This window comes from Marmota flaviventris, chromosome 11 (assembly GCF_047511675.1).
Source record: "Marmota flaviventris isolate mMarFla1 chromosome 11, mMarFla1.hap1, whole genome shotgun sequence".
Lineage (NCBI taxonomy): Eukaryota > Metazoa > Chordata > Mammalia > Rodentia > Sciuridae > Marmota > Marmota flaviventris.
This window is the reverse complement of record NC_092508.1, coordinates 10472463-10490253: the sequence shown is the minus strand read 5'-3', so window position 1 is coordinate 10490253 and position 17791 is coordinate 10472463. Positions and strand designations below refer to the sequence as shown.

Genomic DNA, 17791 nt, shown 5'->3' with positions numbered 1-17791 from the left:
TTTAAATTAGAATATTTAGATTATTAATTGATATTATTAATGAGACTAGATTTAAATATATCACTGATAATTATTTTCTATTTCTCCCATCCATTCTTAACTTTTTTTTTTCTGTCTATCTCTGACTTTGGATAAATTGAGCAATTTTGAAGTGCTTCATTTTATTTCTATTGTTGAGTTGTTATCATAACTTTGTTTTTATTTTTTATTTTCTTGGTAGTTCAAGATACTTTTGCTTTCCCCTTTTCATTCTTTGTACTACAATTGACATAATTTAGCTCCGCATATATCCTAAGACATTTTTATTTTTTTCATTTTAAACAGTATCTTTTAAGAAAATGGAAAAAAAAAGAGAGAAATATTTTATATTGGCTTTTATATTTGCTCTTTGTGTTATTCTTTGTTCCTTTATGGAGATCCAGGTTTTCATCAGTATTCTTTTCCTATGATGTATGTCTTCCATTAATACTTCTGTTGTCTAAGCATACTACTGGCATATTTTATGAGATTTTATTTGTATAAAAGTTATTATTTGGCCTTTATTTTAAACATTTTAATAAGCTTTATTCTTTAGAGTAGTTTTAGGTTCATATAAAGATGAGTGGAAAATAGAGTTTTCCCTGCCTGCCCCCCCCCGCAACAGGTACAGCCCCTCTGCCTGTTAACATCCTGGGCTGAATGATGCGTCTGTTCCCATCAATGAAGCCGTGTTGACACATCATTATCATCCAAATTTCATAGGTTGTATGAGGGCTCACTCTTCATGCTGTACGTTCCATGTTTTTTGACCAATGCATAGTGATTGTCTTGATCTGCTTTGAGCTCCTATATCAGCATACCAAAGACTGGGCCTTCTTGCTGTCTCATGCTATGGTGGAAGGAGGAATGGCAACAGAGTGTGAGAGAGTAGGAAAGAGAATATGTAGCCTCAAGCCCATTAATCACTGGCACTAATTTATTCATGACCAGAAATCTCACAGTAGGCCCATCCATCTTCCAACACAGTTGCACTGAGGATTAAATTTTCAATCTGTGCTTTTTTGTTGGACATCTGGAACCATAAAAGTGACATTTATCCACAATTATTCTATCATACAGGAAAGCCTCACTGCCCTACAAATCATCTATGCTCTGCCTAGTCATCCCTCCTTTCCCAGGCTCTGGCAGCACTGAACTTTTTCCTGTTTCTCTCCATCATTTGGTCCTTTGGAGTGTCACATAGTTGGAACCATACAGTTCATATCTTTTTGAGACTGGCTACTCTTAATGTTTGCATTTAAGCTTCCTCCAGGTATTTTCATGGCTCCATGGCTCAGTACTTTTTTAGCATTAAGCAATGTCCCTTATTTGGATGTACAAAGCCACATTTTCCATTCGCCTACTGAAGAACATCTTGATTGCTTTCATGTTTTGGAAATTACAAATAAAGCTGCTATAAATTTCCATGTAGAGGTTTTTGTGTGGACATAGTTTGCAACTCATTTTGGTAAATGCCAACCAGCATGCCTGTTGGATAGCAGGGTGAGAATGTTCAGTTTTTTAAGAAACTGCCAAACTGTGTTCCAAAGTGATATTCCATTTTACTTTCCCACCAGCCAAGATTGAAAGTTTCTGTAGCACAGTATTCTAGCTAGGACTTAGTGCTAATAGATGTTCAGAGGTATTTCATCATTTCAGTTTGTAATTTCCCAATATTATGTGTGAGGATGGTCTTAGGCCTGAGCCTAAGCAACTCCATTTTAAAAACTCCAGTTTGAAACCTGCAGTGTGCCTGGTGAGAGCCCTCCAGAATGGTCACAAACAAGTTATTTCCCCTCACCCTGATAAACAGAGTGAAGCCCCTGGCAGACTGTCCTTGCCTGATAAGAGGGAAAGGTGAGAAGATCAGGGTGGAGACCACACCAGACCAGTAAAAATGTCATTCTTGTTTTTTTTTTTTAATCTTACATTGTCTCTGATGAGAAAGTCCCTTTTTTATGTTTCTCAATATATAGTATTTGTTTTCCTCTGGGCTGACTAAAAAAAAATATTTTTAATCACTATTTTCAAATAATTTAATTACAATATACCTTGGTGCAGCTTTAGTTTTGCTTATTCTGATCAAATTTCATTGTATTTCTTGATTTTTAAATTTATTATGTTCAAAAATTTCATTTTTATGTGTGTCTTTAAATCTTGTGGGCACATTTGCTGCTATCTAAAGTTCTTATCTGCTTATTTTATTTTCTATATAATTTCTGGATGTTTCTCTCAGGTATGGTTGACATTTTTTCTGCTGGGCTTTATATGTGTAACAACTTTTGAGAGGAATGTGACATTGCATGTTTTTGATTTTGGTTGCTGGATTTTGCCATCTTTCTTTAATATTGAACTTCATTCTGGGCTGCATTATTTTCAGTTAAGCTTAATATTTTCAATCTCATTCATAAGTTTATTAAGGAAGTTTAGATGAATCTTCACTTTTAGGGCCAATATAAGCCCTGCATTGTGATTCTTTCAGGATCTCTACTAAATGAGGTATATGTTTACATAGGATCTGTTCTCTGGCTGTTGGAACTAAGCCTCTTTGCAGTCTCACGTGAGCATGTGGAGTTGTTCAGGACTGAGCTCTCCAGCTCTGTGGGATTGTACATAGGCATGCCTGGCTCAGTGTTCAGTAACAGGCTTTAGGGACCCCTCAGTAGGTTCTGGAATTCTTTCTTCACCACTTTGTCCAATCTCTGTTTCCTCAACTCAATAACCCCAACCTCTGCTCTGGTTGGCCTTCCATGCACTCTTGTCTTTAAAGGAAATCTAGGCAGACAGTTGGGGCAATTATAGGGCTCACCATGTTTGTTTTCTTCCCTCAACATGCTGTGTATTGTGCACAGTGTGAAAATAGTTGCTTAATACATTTTGTAAATTTTTCCGGTTTATAGAGGAACAGCCTCTCAGCTTCAGTAACTCCTTTGTAATTGAAAAAAGAAGTCCTTTACTTTTTTTGTCCTTCCTTTTTTTTTTCAAATATATTATTGATATTTATTTTTCAACAACATTTAAAAATATACATCTGGTGGTTTATCTATTTCAATTAACATAGTTTTCATCTTTATAGTATTTCATTTTTTAATATCTGCCTAGTTCTATTTTTGATTATAGTTTGCCCTGAGTTCCTGGTCTATGTATCCTTATAAAATTCTTAAAATATATCATGTTCTTTCTCTGATAATTCTGGCCTCAGAGGTCCTTGGTAGGGTTAATTTTGCAATTTGATGATTATGCTGAGTCTTGCTTATGATGCCTTAATTCCATGTGTATTTTGCAGTTTGAAATTCTTAGCTCATATTTGACAGGGCTTTGGAATCCTTTAAGACTTGGACTTAAATCTCCAGAGAAGTATATTTGCTTTCTGTCAAATTCTTACAAGGATTTTAACCTGAAATTCCTTTAAGGTAATCTAACAGTTTGGGGTTTCCTGGGTCACACAGATAGCCCAAATTAGAACTCCACACATGAATTAGGAAAGCTGTGGTTATAAATTCTTAGGGAGTTTTGTTTCCTTTTACCCTCAAGCCCTAACCCTCAGAAATTTTCTCATTGGCCCCCTTTTCTGGTTGGTCAACTCTTCCCTTAGTTTGTGGATGGTTATACCCTTTTGGATCTGAAGTTGGCTTATGTTGGAAGTCCTTCTATTCTCTGGGTTTACAAGTGAAGAAGATTTGGAACTGAAACCAATGGTCTCATTTTCTGAGACCATTCTCAGAATGGACTTTAGAAGATCAATCCATAGACACTGAGACTGATATATGCCTCAAGAGCTGCCACAGGGTAAGCTATAATTTACCACTCTAATTTCCATATTCTTTAATTTAGTCCAAACCCCAAACAAGATCATTTCTATCATGGAAGGATCATTCAGATATGTTAAAAAATATGCTGACATAAAAGACAACAGGTGTTTGTTTTGGAGAATGCCTTCCAAAATGAATCTGAAGTTGTTATTCTTCCAGCTAATAAAAAAGTGATTTTTATTTAGTGTGCTGAATCTTAATGAAATTTTTAATAATTATGAAACTGTCCCTCAGAGAGTCACCTAAAGATATCTTCAGGCCATGATACTTCTCTACTTCCAAAGAAAATTGAGAGAGCTTGTGTCACTCTTGTGCATAAGTAAGTATAACTCCTTCACTGGTAATTGAGTTCTTTTTTTTTTAATTGAGTTCTTGATTTAGTTATTTTGACAAATCAAATCCCATAATGAAAACTGAGCTTAGAAAATGTAATATAACGATGACTAAATCCCACCCACTCTGGCAAATCTCTTTGTTTTAATAAAACTCTCTCATTTCCATGACAGTTTTCTTTTGGGGGAAAAGAATTCTCCTGGAATAAAGGCCGCCATACACCTTCACCCTAAAGAACAAATGACAGATGGTAAGGATACCATAAGCATTTCCTGAGTGCTTGCAGCAACCGAGTCACTGTGACGTTTCATGAGGTTATCATTATTATTATTCCCACTTACAGGTTCAGAGATTAGGAACTGGCTCAGGCTGCCCCAGTTCAAGGTCTGTTAGCAGAGTTCCTGGTCTCTAACAGTTTGTTATATTGCTCCACAAAGAAAAATATTTTCAAAACTTTACTGGTGGATCCAGCTTTTGACTTTCTAGGATAGATAATTTCACATTCTTTTTGTTTCATTGGTAGAAAACCAAATCAGAAATCCATATCAGTGTTGAGGGCTTGTGTGCTTAGGTCATATATGAAGCACAACCCTGAGTCAGTTGGAGGTCTTAATCATACACATTTCAAAATTTGTTTGTGGAACTCCCCAGGGTTATACCTATTTTAAGCACAGTATCAGTGATATTCAATTCAAAATGATGTAATGTACTTATTTCAACTTCAGTGACAACTGCTATTTGATCTGAGCTCACAACCTTGAATTTTGTTTCATGCCAGTTCGTGAATTCTGCCTACTTAGGTGGCTTCTGATTGAGTCTCAGCTTGGTCATGATCTCTGTGTTGAAGCAGAATTTAAGTCAGACACCTGGAATCTATGATCAGGATTTTCTATTTACTTCTATTTCAAGTGAAGGTAATCCTACAATAGCATATTGGCCAATTTTGTTTCTTTAATTCTTTGATTTCTTTTCCAAAATTATAATTTTCCATACTGCCTGGACCCAAGTCTGTAGTAAATCTTGTGTAGAGATAGAGAATTGCTGGTATATAAAAGCTTGATTTCTTGATCAGCTCAGCCTGTGTCATTTATTAAACTTTGTCTCCCATCCTTATGTTTACATGGTTTCTTCCAGAATTTCATTGAATTACAAAGTAAAGTTCTGAGCACTAAGTGGCTAAGCAGGAAACATTCAAGTCCAACTGGACCATGTACCAACCACATCTTATAATGATGCCCTCCAACAGGGAACTTTAGGACCTGAAGGTGCACCCCTTCTGCTTTCCTGGGGGAGATGGAAATGGATTGGGAGCTTTAGAAAGCTGCTGAAATCCCATGATGATGGCTGTGTTCAGTTTGTTAATTGCAGCAAAACACTGAAAAATCGCAGGCTTTTTGCAAAGAATGAACAATAATCATGTCTCTGAAAAGACCACACTGGTTATTTCTCCAACAGTATGTATATAAAGCTAGAAGCTTAATGTTTTGTTTTTGTTTTTCTGTTTTGCTTAACTTTATAGATTAAAAATAAAGGAATAATGCAAATGATACAATACTCTCATATGAATTTTCTATAGAGTTTGGAAGTTGCAAAAGAAATTGACATCTCTTTGTTTGGCTTGAGATAAATAATTACTTTGCCTCAAATTCAAAATGTATTGTCAACTGCATTATGATTTTTTGGAACAAAACCATTCAAATGACAATACAACAGTGTTGCTTTTCACTTATACTACACGATTCATGAAAGAGCCACCCCCTGTGGGACACAGTGTTTTCACAAAGATCTTTAGAAAAAGGTAGAAAAGAAAAACCTTGAAAGGTGGAATTCTAGAGAAATGATGCCAAAATATTTAATCTCCAAATCCAATTCTAAAATTAGTTAATCAGTTTTACATGAATAAATTGGCATTGTGTAATACACACACACACATACACACACACACACACACATATTTTTGGCTTGAAATCACCATGAATACATTTTAAAAGGTAGCCAACCACGAGATGTTAGTTTTAAAGGGGAGGAAAGCTACCTTATTTCTTCTGTGGTATAAATTAATTTAATTTGTTTTCAAAATTTAAAAAAAAATCACTGCCAGCTTATATTATAAATGCATATTAACTCAGGAAGATCAGTTATAGTCTAAGAAATTCATTTCTTGCATCAATACAGTCCCCATATGTCTTAAGATTTAGAACCAATACTAATTAAGGTGCAGACTCCAGTGGCTGGCGTGCTCCCCTTGGAGTCTAAGAGATGATTCACTCACCCAGGGTTTTGGCAGGTGCTCACAGCTGTATCTCCACCTCTGGCCACATCAGGGACTTTGTCTTGACTCAAATGCTCTTCTGCTTCCTGTGGGGCGCCACTTTCGGATAGGAAGCATTCAGGTTCTCCTTCAGGTTCTCTGATATCCTCTTCTCTCTGCTCTGTTTCAATCTGAATCAAAGGCACGTCCCTTGAGCATAATGACCTCCAGGTGTGATTTAGAGGGCCAGCGTCACAGCATGAGGAAGTTTTCTTTGCACAATCTAAGCCAACCTGGTTCTTAAGAGGAGCGGTTTTGCTTGGAGAAGACACGGAGGGATGTTTGCTCTCGGTAACAGAGTCCTTCCTCTGGCAATCAACAGACCCCTGAACAAGCAAAGGCGGCCCGCTGTGCACTCTGCTGGCAGCTATTCTGTCTGCACACTTCTCCCCTTGCAAGGGAGAGCCCCGGGGATTAGCACCGGCTTCAGCCGCCTCTGCATCATCTATGAAAATTTTGTTCTTTCTCATGAGAGCCTCAATTGAGTTCGCCCACGTTTCATGAATCAACATGTTTGTGATCTGGTCAGTCCCACCTCTTCGATACAAGCAAGAGTCAGATTTGCAGAGACCCGAGGAGGAAGCTCCGCTGACGGGCTGTATGCTTGTGAAATCCTGTGGGCAGTTTTGGGCAAAGCCATCTAAGGAGTTGGCTTTGACTGGCGCATTCACTGTTAACCTGGCACAGGGGGACCTGGTATCTGGCATGGACGACTGTCTGTAACACAGCGGGGATCGTGCAGAGGGAGACAGTAAACCTGACGTCCAATCCTGGCTGCTTCTTCTGGAGGAGGCGCCGTCTCTGCTTTCTCTTTCAATGTCCCTCAGCATGTACCTGTAGAACTCCTCAGTTATGCTCTCGGTGCTGGACTGCTTAGAGGGGCAGCTCGGCCTCACGCTAAGGTGGTCGTTCTTCCTGCATGCCTGTTGCATCGCCGAGCTCAGAATGCTGCTGGCGTTCTTGCCCGCATAGTAATCCAGCAGCAACTCAAATCCCCGCCCTTCGTTTTCCATCTGGTTGACCATGAACCTGGAAAACTCATCGGTGATGCTCTCGCAGCTCGACTGCTTGGAGACCGAGCTGGCCCTGCTGACCGGCTGGCTTAAGGTGCTCGTTAATCCCAGGCTGTTGGCATAGGCCCTGGCCTCAGAGTCCTCCTCCGGAATGCTTTCATAGCTAGAGGCCTTCAGCCTGTTCCACCTGTCGCCACCCAGTAACCGATTCCGGGAATAGCTCTGGGCTTGCCACACGCCGTCCACCATGGAGAACTCCGTTAGGCTCATGATCTTGGCTGCCACTTCGTTTGCAAAAATATTGACTGAATCGGGGATGTCCTCGAGGTTCATAGACTCGTCCACCACCCTGTTCATCAGCTTCTCTTTAAGCTCCGGGTGCTCATCCGTTTTCCGCTTGATCTCACTGAGCCGAGGAGGCTTGTGCTTCCTCAAGCCGCTACTACCTCCCTGGCTTTCCTTCTTCCTCTTCAAGGGTCGGCAGGATACACTCGGGGTCACCAGAAACTCATTCCCTCTTTTCCATGCGCAAAACCAGGGTTGTTTTCCATGGGAGTTGTCAAGACAGATTGCTGCGATTTCAGTTGCCATGGAGACAACCGTCTCTGCTAATTCTTCCGCAAAGTCTGTAATGCAGTAGTCCTCTGCCTGCTTTGTGGATTGAGCAGGAAGCGCCAACTCGTGCCCTAACAAGGACAGGTGAACTTGAACTTCATTATTTAGGGGCATGACACTACTGTACTTCTCTTGGGTGTTTGGATTGATACTGTCCTCCGCATCCTGGGAGCTGCTTCTACACTTGTCCACTGTGGGTAGCTTTTCTGCTTGGAAAGAGGCTCTGCGTTCCTTCTCTTTGTGCCTGGGTGGCTGATGGAGCTCCTTTGTGTCTTCTCCCACTGTTCCTTCTATACACATTTCCTTGGAGGATGTTTTAGCTGTTGTAGAGTCCAGCACTCTGCGACTACAGGACAGTTCAAATTGCAGTGTGGGGTTCTCCATTAGGCCCGCCCTCACTCGGCTCTTGTCTTGCTTCAGGTCCATAATATCACTGGCGACAAGACTAGTGCTTTGTGCATTGCTAAGTGGATGGTCACTGGCATATTCTGTGTCTTTTGTGCCTGCTTGACCAGCAACCTGATCAAATGGCTGATAGCTTAGGGGTTCCATTTCCCTCCATCTGATGGTCTCCTTAGAAAGGACAGGAGGACACTGACCAAGCTGCACTATCTGGCTCATCTTCTTGAACGTGCAGCATATCACACTGTGGAGCAGTCGATTTGTGCTTTCCATTAAGGCGTCCAGTGTTTCAGATGAAAGCCTGCCATCGTTGGGGTGGGTTATTTTATTTTTCTGGTGAACTTCATCAATGGAATGCTTCAGAATAACATTGGACAGGGTCTGTGTCAGTTCATTCCTCAGGATATTTTCTGAGCACAGCATCTGAGACTTTGAAGCAGATTCCACGATGCTCCTGTTCACAGATTCCATGAGGTCACCAATGCTGCTGTAGGTCTGAGGCCTAGTTAAAACCAGAGCAGCCTCTGTGAGCAAAGCCTCTGCAATGGCTTCCTTCCCCACCTCCACGTTCCTCTCTGTTGATGAACTACAAAGTGGAGGGATTGCTCCTGCATCTTCTGTTGCAGGCAAGAAGCTACTTGGGGATACAGGACAGGTCACTTCTTCCCTTTCACCTAAACCACAGACAGCTACGGCACTTGCCACCTGAGTCATGCCACACAAAGCTGATGGAAAGGAGTATTCACTGATGGAAGACTCCTTGAGTCCTTGAGATGCCTGCTCTTGAAGTGCTCCATTGCCTCCCAGGGCACAGTTTGCTACCAGGGATTCCTGTTCCATTGTGAACCTTTCCGTGGCCTGTGGACTGGAGATGGTTCCAATCACAGTGGCTGCACAGGCGAGTGCTACTTCTACAGCACTCTGAGGGTGTCTGCTGGGGTCCTCTCCAGGTAGGACACCTGCGGCTCCCATAGAGACCTCCATCTCAGGCCAGGAAGAGATGCCTGGTTCAGGGCCAGCATCACTGCCTTCTGGACTCTGCATTATGACGATTTTGGGGAGCTCGTCCCATGACCGAGGGACAACTACATCTTTTGTTGAGCAGCTAGTGGGAAGCAGAGCACTTCCTACAGAAACACTGACTGCAGATTCCTGGGCTGGTGTAGGTTGAGACTGAGATAATCTGATAAATGCATCTTGTAGCACAGATTCTGCTAAATTTGTAGCATACTCGCCAGTTGTGGCTTCTCCATCTTGGATAGGAGGAAGTGAGTTTCTTGGACCTTCATGATCTCCTGGATCTAGGCTGTTGCCATGTTCAGTAACAATACCATATGCAGAAGGTCCATCTTTCTTAACCATCATGGAGAAATAAGCATCACTTGGAATACACAATGCCTGAGGTTTTTCTACTTGACCTTTACAATGTTCTGAATAATAATAATTGGTAGCTGGTTGCTCATTCCCCATAGCTTCACCCTTCCACTGGGATGGCTTGGTGGAAAGATCTAGACTCTGCAAACCTATGTTCTCTGCTACCTTTTCCAGACATCCTTCTGTTTTAATAAAAGGTGAATATTTGTTAATGCATTTGTCTTCCAGAGCATAAAGCAACTTTTCTTTGTTGTAATCCCGTTCCTCTTGGGTGACTCTCTTTTGCTTTTTACTTTCCAAAGCATTGGCTGACAGATTTATATTTTCATAACCTAGTAAAGAGAAAATGAGGGCCACTATTATTTTTTGAATATCAGGTTGCCATGGGTCTAAAATAACAATTACTTTCCAAAATTGCCTTAATGCACTATCTTATTTTTATTTGTTTTTTTCTTCAAATGAAACATTGTGAACTTTTTTTTTTAGATTTTTACACATTTTTAATTGACATAAAATCAGCATAACAAAATTAACCATTTTAACCATTAAAAGGCAATGCAGTGACTTCTAGCACATTCAAAATGCTGTACAATTATCACCATGACTTAATTCCAGAGCATTTTCATCATCCCAATGAGAAACCCTGTACTGGTTTTCCATTCCCTCCTTCCTCTTGGCAACCACTACTCTTTTTTTTTTATCTCCAAGGATTTGTCTATTATGGATGTTTCATATAAGTGGAGTCCTACAATATGAAGTCTTTTACAACTGGCTTCTTCCACTGAGGATACTGCATCTGTGTTGTAGCATGTACCAGCACTTCAGCCCATTCCGTGGCTGGATATTGTTAGGAAAAGTGAATCTTAAAGTTCTTTTGAACTCCATTATGGGATGCTACCCAACAAAGTGGCTTTTGATGCAAGGACTAAAGGCTGATCACCATTTTTCAGGGGAAATAAAAATTCAGGAACACAGATAATTGCATCTTAGAGCTTTCTAATGTGTAAAAAGAAAAGAGGAGGAAAGAGGAGGATGTTTAGAGCAAGCTCAATAGTGGGCCTTGTTGCAAAGATTTACTCTGAAGTTTGCATAGGACTTTCCCAGCAATAATTGCAAGCAATCTGGGGTGTTTTTCCTCTATGGCTAAGGGTGAGGAAGATGAACCCATTAATTGAGCTCTAGGGGTCAACAGAACCAGCTGAATAAATAAATGCTAAGTACTTTCCTGGATTCTCTCTTTCTATCCTCACAAAGATCAGTAGCTATAGACACTATTGTATTCTCAAATAATAGATAAGGTAAATGGGACTCAAAAAGATTAGATTGATGACCCTAGGTCTCACAGCCTTAAAGTGACAGTTCTGGGATTCAAATTCAGGCCAGTCCAACTTGCCTCCAACTAATATTTGCTTTTTATGGAAGTCTTAGGGAAACTAACTGTCCTCCCAGGAATAGCTTCCATCTCTGCCAGGTAGGAAAATTTCCTCTTAAGCCACACAGATTTCCTTTAGCATCCCTAGGGCATCTTTTGGAAGTCTGCAACCATCCAACTGCTAAGTCTGCAAAGTACATTAACCAGCATCTTCACCAGCGTTATCTTTCTTCCTTCTCACAACCTAGCAAGTGAAGATTGTGTTGTGTCTACCAAACTGAAACTTTTCTGAAATCTCACGCAGACATTTTTGTATGGTGACTAATTTCTGGATGTGCATTGTTCTTATTGAAAAGTGCTCACCATTCTTATATTCTTCCACCTCGCTTTCCTCCTCCAAGTGCTCAGAGGCAGTGAGAAAGTCTTCCTCGATTGAGGACAAGGAGCAGTTTGTGTCATCCTCCAGTTTCAAGATATTTGTTTCCAGGTGGTGCTGCCGCTCCTGCACCAGTTCCAGACCAATCAAGAATTTGTTGATTTCAAAGATGATGCAGTTGGTACTGTTCGGTCTGTTCCCTCTTGCACATTGGACCAAGCAGATATCTGGCAGCCAAGGGCACTACAAGCAGAGAGAAAAGAAGACACTGTTTGAAAGGGAAAATAGAACACTATTGCTTCTGACCTTCCACTGTGCACCAACCTCTCCTGATAAAAAGAGTGGGAAATCTTAAAAATATTTCAAATATCTTCTGGCTTATGTTGATGAGCTGCTTGGAAAAAAATTCAAGTGGCATTTGGGAACACAAGGCACCCAAGGAGAAAGCTTAATTTAGGGGATATTGGACAAGCTGTTTCACATATTTTGGTTTTCCGTGGGGAAAGCAAAAATTGAATCATGAAAAGTTCAACAGGCAAGAGATATTTTATTCAAGGCTATTAAATAAGGGAGAGAATTCAGAACTCAGATCACAACCGCACTGAAACACAAGGCTACAAACTTGAGATCTGGGGACAAGGGGGAGGCCTAAGGCCTTTGCTAACGAGCTTGACCCAAAGTAAATGTAAAAGTAAGCTTTCTTGAGTATTTGTGACAAGAGTTGGTTTCATGACTGGGTGCAGGTTGCATAGAGGAGTTCTGTTCTAACTGTCCCACAGAGACTGGGAGATGGGGCACTGACATCTGTGATGAGGGCTTTGCAAAGCGATGGCCCCTACTTCCTGCAAAAAGACATTCCTGGGTCTTAAATCTGGAAATGATGTGCATTTCAAAGGGGCAGAGAAAGAATTTACCATGATAATGTTCCCAGATTAAATGCTCTATGGAAAGGAAGCCAAGGTCTGGAGTCAGGAAGAAGCCTGGGAAAAGCTGTGTGCATGCTGGCTGGGTCGCTTCTTTTGATTAAATTGAGTTCTAGCTCTTCAGGCCAATGTCTTTCTCTGCCCTGATGATGTTCAGTGAAGGTTCTGCCAGAATTTTGGATGCATAGTCAATGTTTTATCAACTGGAGTTAGATCTTTTCATTTGTACTGCTCATCTGAAGAAGGAGTCAACATGAAATTTAAAGAAAGCTTCTGGGAACTGGTGTACAGGGAAAACAATGACCAAAAGGCCCAAATTATCCCACAGTGTCTCGGTTAGACCTGTTTAATTCTGTTCAGTTCTAGGGCTTCAGACCATATGCCTGTTTTCCAGGACACATTTTATCTATACATATTATTTTTGTTAAATAGCAATTAAAAGTTTCAATTGCTCCTGGACAGATTATTAGTAAATCATGAGAATGAATTATGTCTGCATGGGTTTTTATTCTCATAAGAAAAAATTTTAAGTGAAAATTCTCTGAATGAAAATAAGAATTCATGTTCAGGGGATCACTAAATAGATTTTTTCTGAAGTAGAATTTGAAATGTTTGAGGAAAATATTTTTACGTTTCAATGCTCAATTTAGAAGAAAGAATTATTAAATCATATGTTTATCTGAGGTTGAAGTTTCTTGGTTCTACTACTAATGAGCTTGCCATTCTGGAGTCCCCAAGTCTGAATGTGTGTGTTTATGAGAAGGGAATGTGACAGAGGGCTATGTCCACACAGACATTTGTACTGTATTTCATAAAGTAGCTTACTTTTTTGTTACACTATTTATCAACTTTCAGTTGACCATTATACCTAGAGTTATTCTAGAAAAGATTAATATAAAATGGAAAGTTCAATCATTCTCCAAGGGGTTCTGGAATCTTTATATGGTAGGAAATAGAATTCATCTGTTATGGTTGAGATACGAGGTGTCCCACAAAAGCTTATGCGAGACAATAAAAGAATTTTCAGAGGTGAGATTATCAGGTTATGAGACGTATAACCTAATCAGTGAAATAAGCCACTGATATGAAATCACTGGGTGGTAATTGTGGCAGATCACTGTAGAGATGCGCCTCTAGAATTTACGCTTATCCTTGATGAGTGGAGGTCCCTATGATTCCTGGTTTCCATGTCTTGAGCTGTTGTTTTTTTTCACACCTTCCACCATGATATTCTGTCTCACCTTGGGCCCAGAGCTATGGAATCAGCTGACCATGCACAGAACCCCTAAAATTGTAAACCAACTAAACTCTTCCTTCTTTAAGTTGTTCTTGTCAGGTATATTGTTCACAGACATTCAAAGCTGGTTAAAACATCATCACTGTACATATGTGATTGGAGCCATTTTTTCAGTGAAAGTGGTCCACAATCTGGCTTTTAAAAGTGTGGACTATGGACTCATACATAGCCTTGGCTTCTCTTGGAAGCTCCTTAGAAATGTATCATCTTAGAACTCACCCAGGACCCACTATATTATAAGCTGCATTTTCAAGGAATCTGTTGGGGATCTCTACATACATTATTAGCATTTGCAATGCATTGGTTTATAGCTTTATTGAATTTACAAAGTGGCTATGATCCCCTGAATGACAAGGAACTACTCTATAGATTAATGGTAACTCTCTTCATTAATTTTCCTTCCACTGAATTTAGACATAATACACTAAAGTGGAACATACCAGACATTTTCTGAATGCATATTATATGTAAAGTACATCATGAGATGAAAATATGAATCAAACAATTGCCCCGGGAGACAGGGCATAATATCCTACTAGTGTCTCAGCCATGGATAAAAATATGAATAATAAAAAAAAAAAAACAATGGAGTAGTTTATTGAGGTGAAAAGACAAAGACATAAAGAGAAAACTTCTCCACACAGAAAACAAAACTTCTCAAGAATTTATGACAATTCTCCACATCATCCTTGCAATATTATTCTACCTTTTTGCCCCCAAAGCCTCACCAATTAATGACGGGATGGTTTCTCTTGGTGTTAGGACTCCATCTTAACACTTAATTTTGATTTTGGTGCTTTTTTTCTACCATGCTCTTCTTTCTTTCTTTTTTTTTTTTGAATATGAAAGAAAAATTTTTGAATAGTCCCTTGTATTTTTCAAAGTACGTCCATTTTTTTTTGTCAAATCATTATTGTTACAAGCCTTTGAGAATGTTTATTATTATTTTTTAATCTCAACTTTTTGGACTAGAAAATTGAAGTTAAGAGAAATGGAATAAGCCTGGCCTACTGAAAGTTTCAGGCTTGTCACCAAAAAAAAAAATCTCCTTTGATATTTTAATTTCCTGGGTCAAAGATTCAATGTGACTTGTTTATTACCTTCCTCAGAGGTTAATGGGATTCTTAGCCAAGACCTTAGGTCAACCGATTCAGACGTCCCAGAATAACACACCTTGGGTTGCCTCTGCAGCTGTCTCCATCTTAATAGGTCACAAAGTTCAATGTGCAAAACAACCAAACCCAATCTATCCCTCAACAAGGAAATCCTTGCTAGGGTCGGCTAGAGTGGGGTTCTGCTGCCCACACCACTGATGTATTGGAACATACAGGTTGTGGTACCTAAAAGTGATGTAGTAGCTTTGGAAAATTGCAGAAAGGTGAAGCGATACCTAGGAAGTGACAGGGATCCCTATAATTCAGAGATGTGGCATGTTTAAGAGGGAGGTAGCTTACCAGCAATTCTTGATAGCTCTTAGAAAAAGTATGCCCGATCCCAATCATGTTTGGTCGTCTGTTCTTTGAGATGTAGTCTTTCTTGCCCACGCTGGTCTCTAAAATTCCTGGGCTCAAGCCTCCCGGGTGGTGCAATTATAGGCATGAGCCACATGATTTAATGAGTGATCTTTAATGAGTTCTTGACCACTCAACTCTCTCTGATCTCAGAGAAGGTATTTGATGCTTTTCTAACCCAGCATCATTTGTCCTCTGGTTCTCATACTCTGTGGAGCACCATATTCTGCCCCATTCACTGTCCAAACAATTCACATAGAGTTTATTCATCTTCAACTCCAAGGGTGATCATGTGACTCAGGCCTGGCCAATCTGAACCATGCACTGCTCAGGTCACAGCTATTGGCTCAAAAATGAGCAGGTGCACTTAAGAGCTCCTAGGACTCAAAAAGACCTGCTGGGAGCCAGTTGGAAGGGACTTTTTTTTTTTTTTTAATTCACCTTGAACCTGAAGGGCTATTGTCTCCTTGTGGGAGGAACTTGTGGAATAATCAGACCAATGGAGAGAAAGCAGAAAAGAGACTAAAAGAGAAAATCCATGTCTTGATGGCATTGCTCAATCCCCACATCTAATCTGTCCCCTGAATTTGCTTAGCTATGTGAGACAGTATATTCTCTTTGTGCTTAAGCCAATTTTCTATCATGTTTAATTAAGAATCCTGAGGATAATCAGTCTAGCAAGTTCAACTCAAGGTCATGTCCAATTAATGTCAGTATCAATTTTCATAGAGTCTTTGGAAGTCTTTGAAATTGGGGTTTTCAAATAATACCTGCATTTACCAAAATTTAGAAAAAGTGTTCCTTAAAGAAAAGGCACTTTGGTAAAAAAAAAAAAAATAGAAAATAAGAAATGTTGATGTTATAAAGAAGTTAGAAACAAAGTTTTTATTCTGTTATGTTTTAAAGACATAATTTGCAATTTGTTTATAAATTAAAAATGACTTAAGATTCCTGTAAAATCTATACTATACATGCCTGTTAGTAGCTACAAAATCAAAGATATATAAATACCTATCAATAAAGCCTTCTTGCTTATTAATTGACATTTCATATTACTTAGAAAATCATTATTGCAAAGCTTGAAATTTGGAGATAAACCATTTTCTCTGGAATTGGATTTTCTTTTTCTTTGGAAAATAGTTTCATTGTATATTTTTGTAAAATGCCGGGTTTCTTACGATTTAACTCTACCTCCTTTTCTTTGTCACAGAAACTAAAGTTTGTTTTAAACAATGTGCTTTTTACCTATTTTATGTCATCCCTCAAATGAATCCCGCAAAGTTGAAATTGTTACCATTCCAATATTATAGATGGACAGACCAACCTCAGAAAGATCCACATTGTTTGGCTTCAAATTCAAAATGATGTCTATTCAGTTATAACAATATTCTGGTTAGCAAGATTCAGTTATGGATAATGAATCCCTGCTTTATTAAAGAAAACTATTATACCAAGGTGCAGATATATGCATAGGCCAAGGACTTTCTGCTTTTATTTATTATAAAAGAGCAAACGCTTTGGCTTCCAGGAGAGCCAGTCTTCTATATGGGCTCCTTTACCTGGAGTTTCATGTGTTATATTAATGAGCTCCACACCCCGTGAAGTAAAAATCTTTTAAATGGGGTAGGGGATGAAAAGAGAAATGCATTACCAGGGCATAGCAGTAGAGGTGATATAGACTTTCAGCTCTAATACTTGTGAAACACAGGTTTGAACCTTATTTCTGATCACCATAGTTTTTCATAATATAGAGTGATTTTCTATTTTTTTCCTCTCCCATAAACCTAGACTCTCTGCTCAGGGAAAATGCTATTAGAGAGTTTCAATTAGAAAATTGTATTGGGCTGGGGAGAAATCCTCATGAATCATCTGGAGATGAGCTATAATAATGCTGGGCTTCCTATGTTTTGAAGATTTTTAAAGATTGAAGAAAAAAAGGATTTCAAAATTGAGAGCAAAACTAAAATCTAAGGAAGAACAATATGGTAGGAAGCAAATGCTCATTATTTTAATCTGGAGCTATGTTATGTATCACTATAAGAGACCTTGTGTATATTTTTATTGCAAATTGAACAGCTTTACCCATATTTCCTCAAGTAAGTGTTTTGATGATGATTTATATAATATTAATGGACATGAATGCACTGATTCATATTAATAGTATTTTATTTCCTGTTTTATTTTAATAATATTTCTTTTGTCTGGGGATTTTATTCTTGGGTCCAAGGAAACTTGGGACTGCAGGTCTTTATTTACTAGCTTTTACTAGTTTGGTATTTCCTAAGGAGTAAATAGAACCTAGAAAGATGATGTTATAGGATCTCAAAATCACATGTTATGAGTTGGACGTTTGGTAATGTTCCTAAAATAAAAGAAAATTCTGTTTTTGGTTATCTACTAGATTTCAGAAACCAAGAAAGTCATTGCCCAATGT

General features: G+C 39.1%; 1 protein-coding gene across 1 annotated transcript in view; it reads right to left on the bottom strand.

Annotated features, from left to right (window-relative positions):
• The window catches only part of Sphkap (SPHK1 interactor, AKAP domain containing), a 151162-nt gene that overhangs the window by 20719 nt on the left and 112652 nt on the right, over window positions 1-17791 (bottom strand). The window contains exons 6-7 of the mRNA XM_071619346.1: window positions 11614-11869; window positions 6436-10210 (exon numbers count right to left, since the gene is read on the bottom strand). Of these exons, the coding sequence (XP_071475447.1) occupies window positions 6436-10210; window positions 11614-11869 (4031 nt within the window). The remainder of the gene's footprint in view (window positions 1-6435; window positions 10211-11613; window positions 11870-17791) is intronic.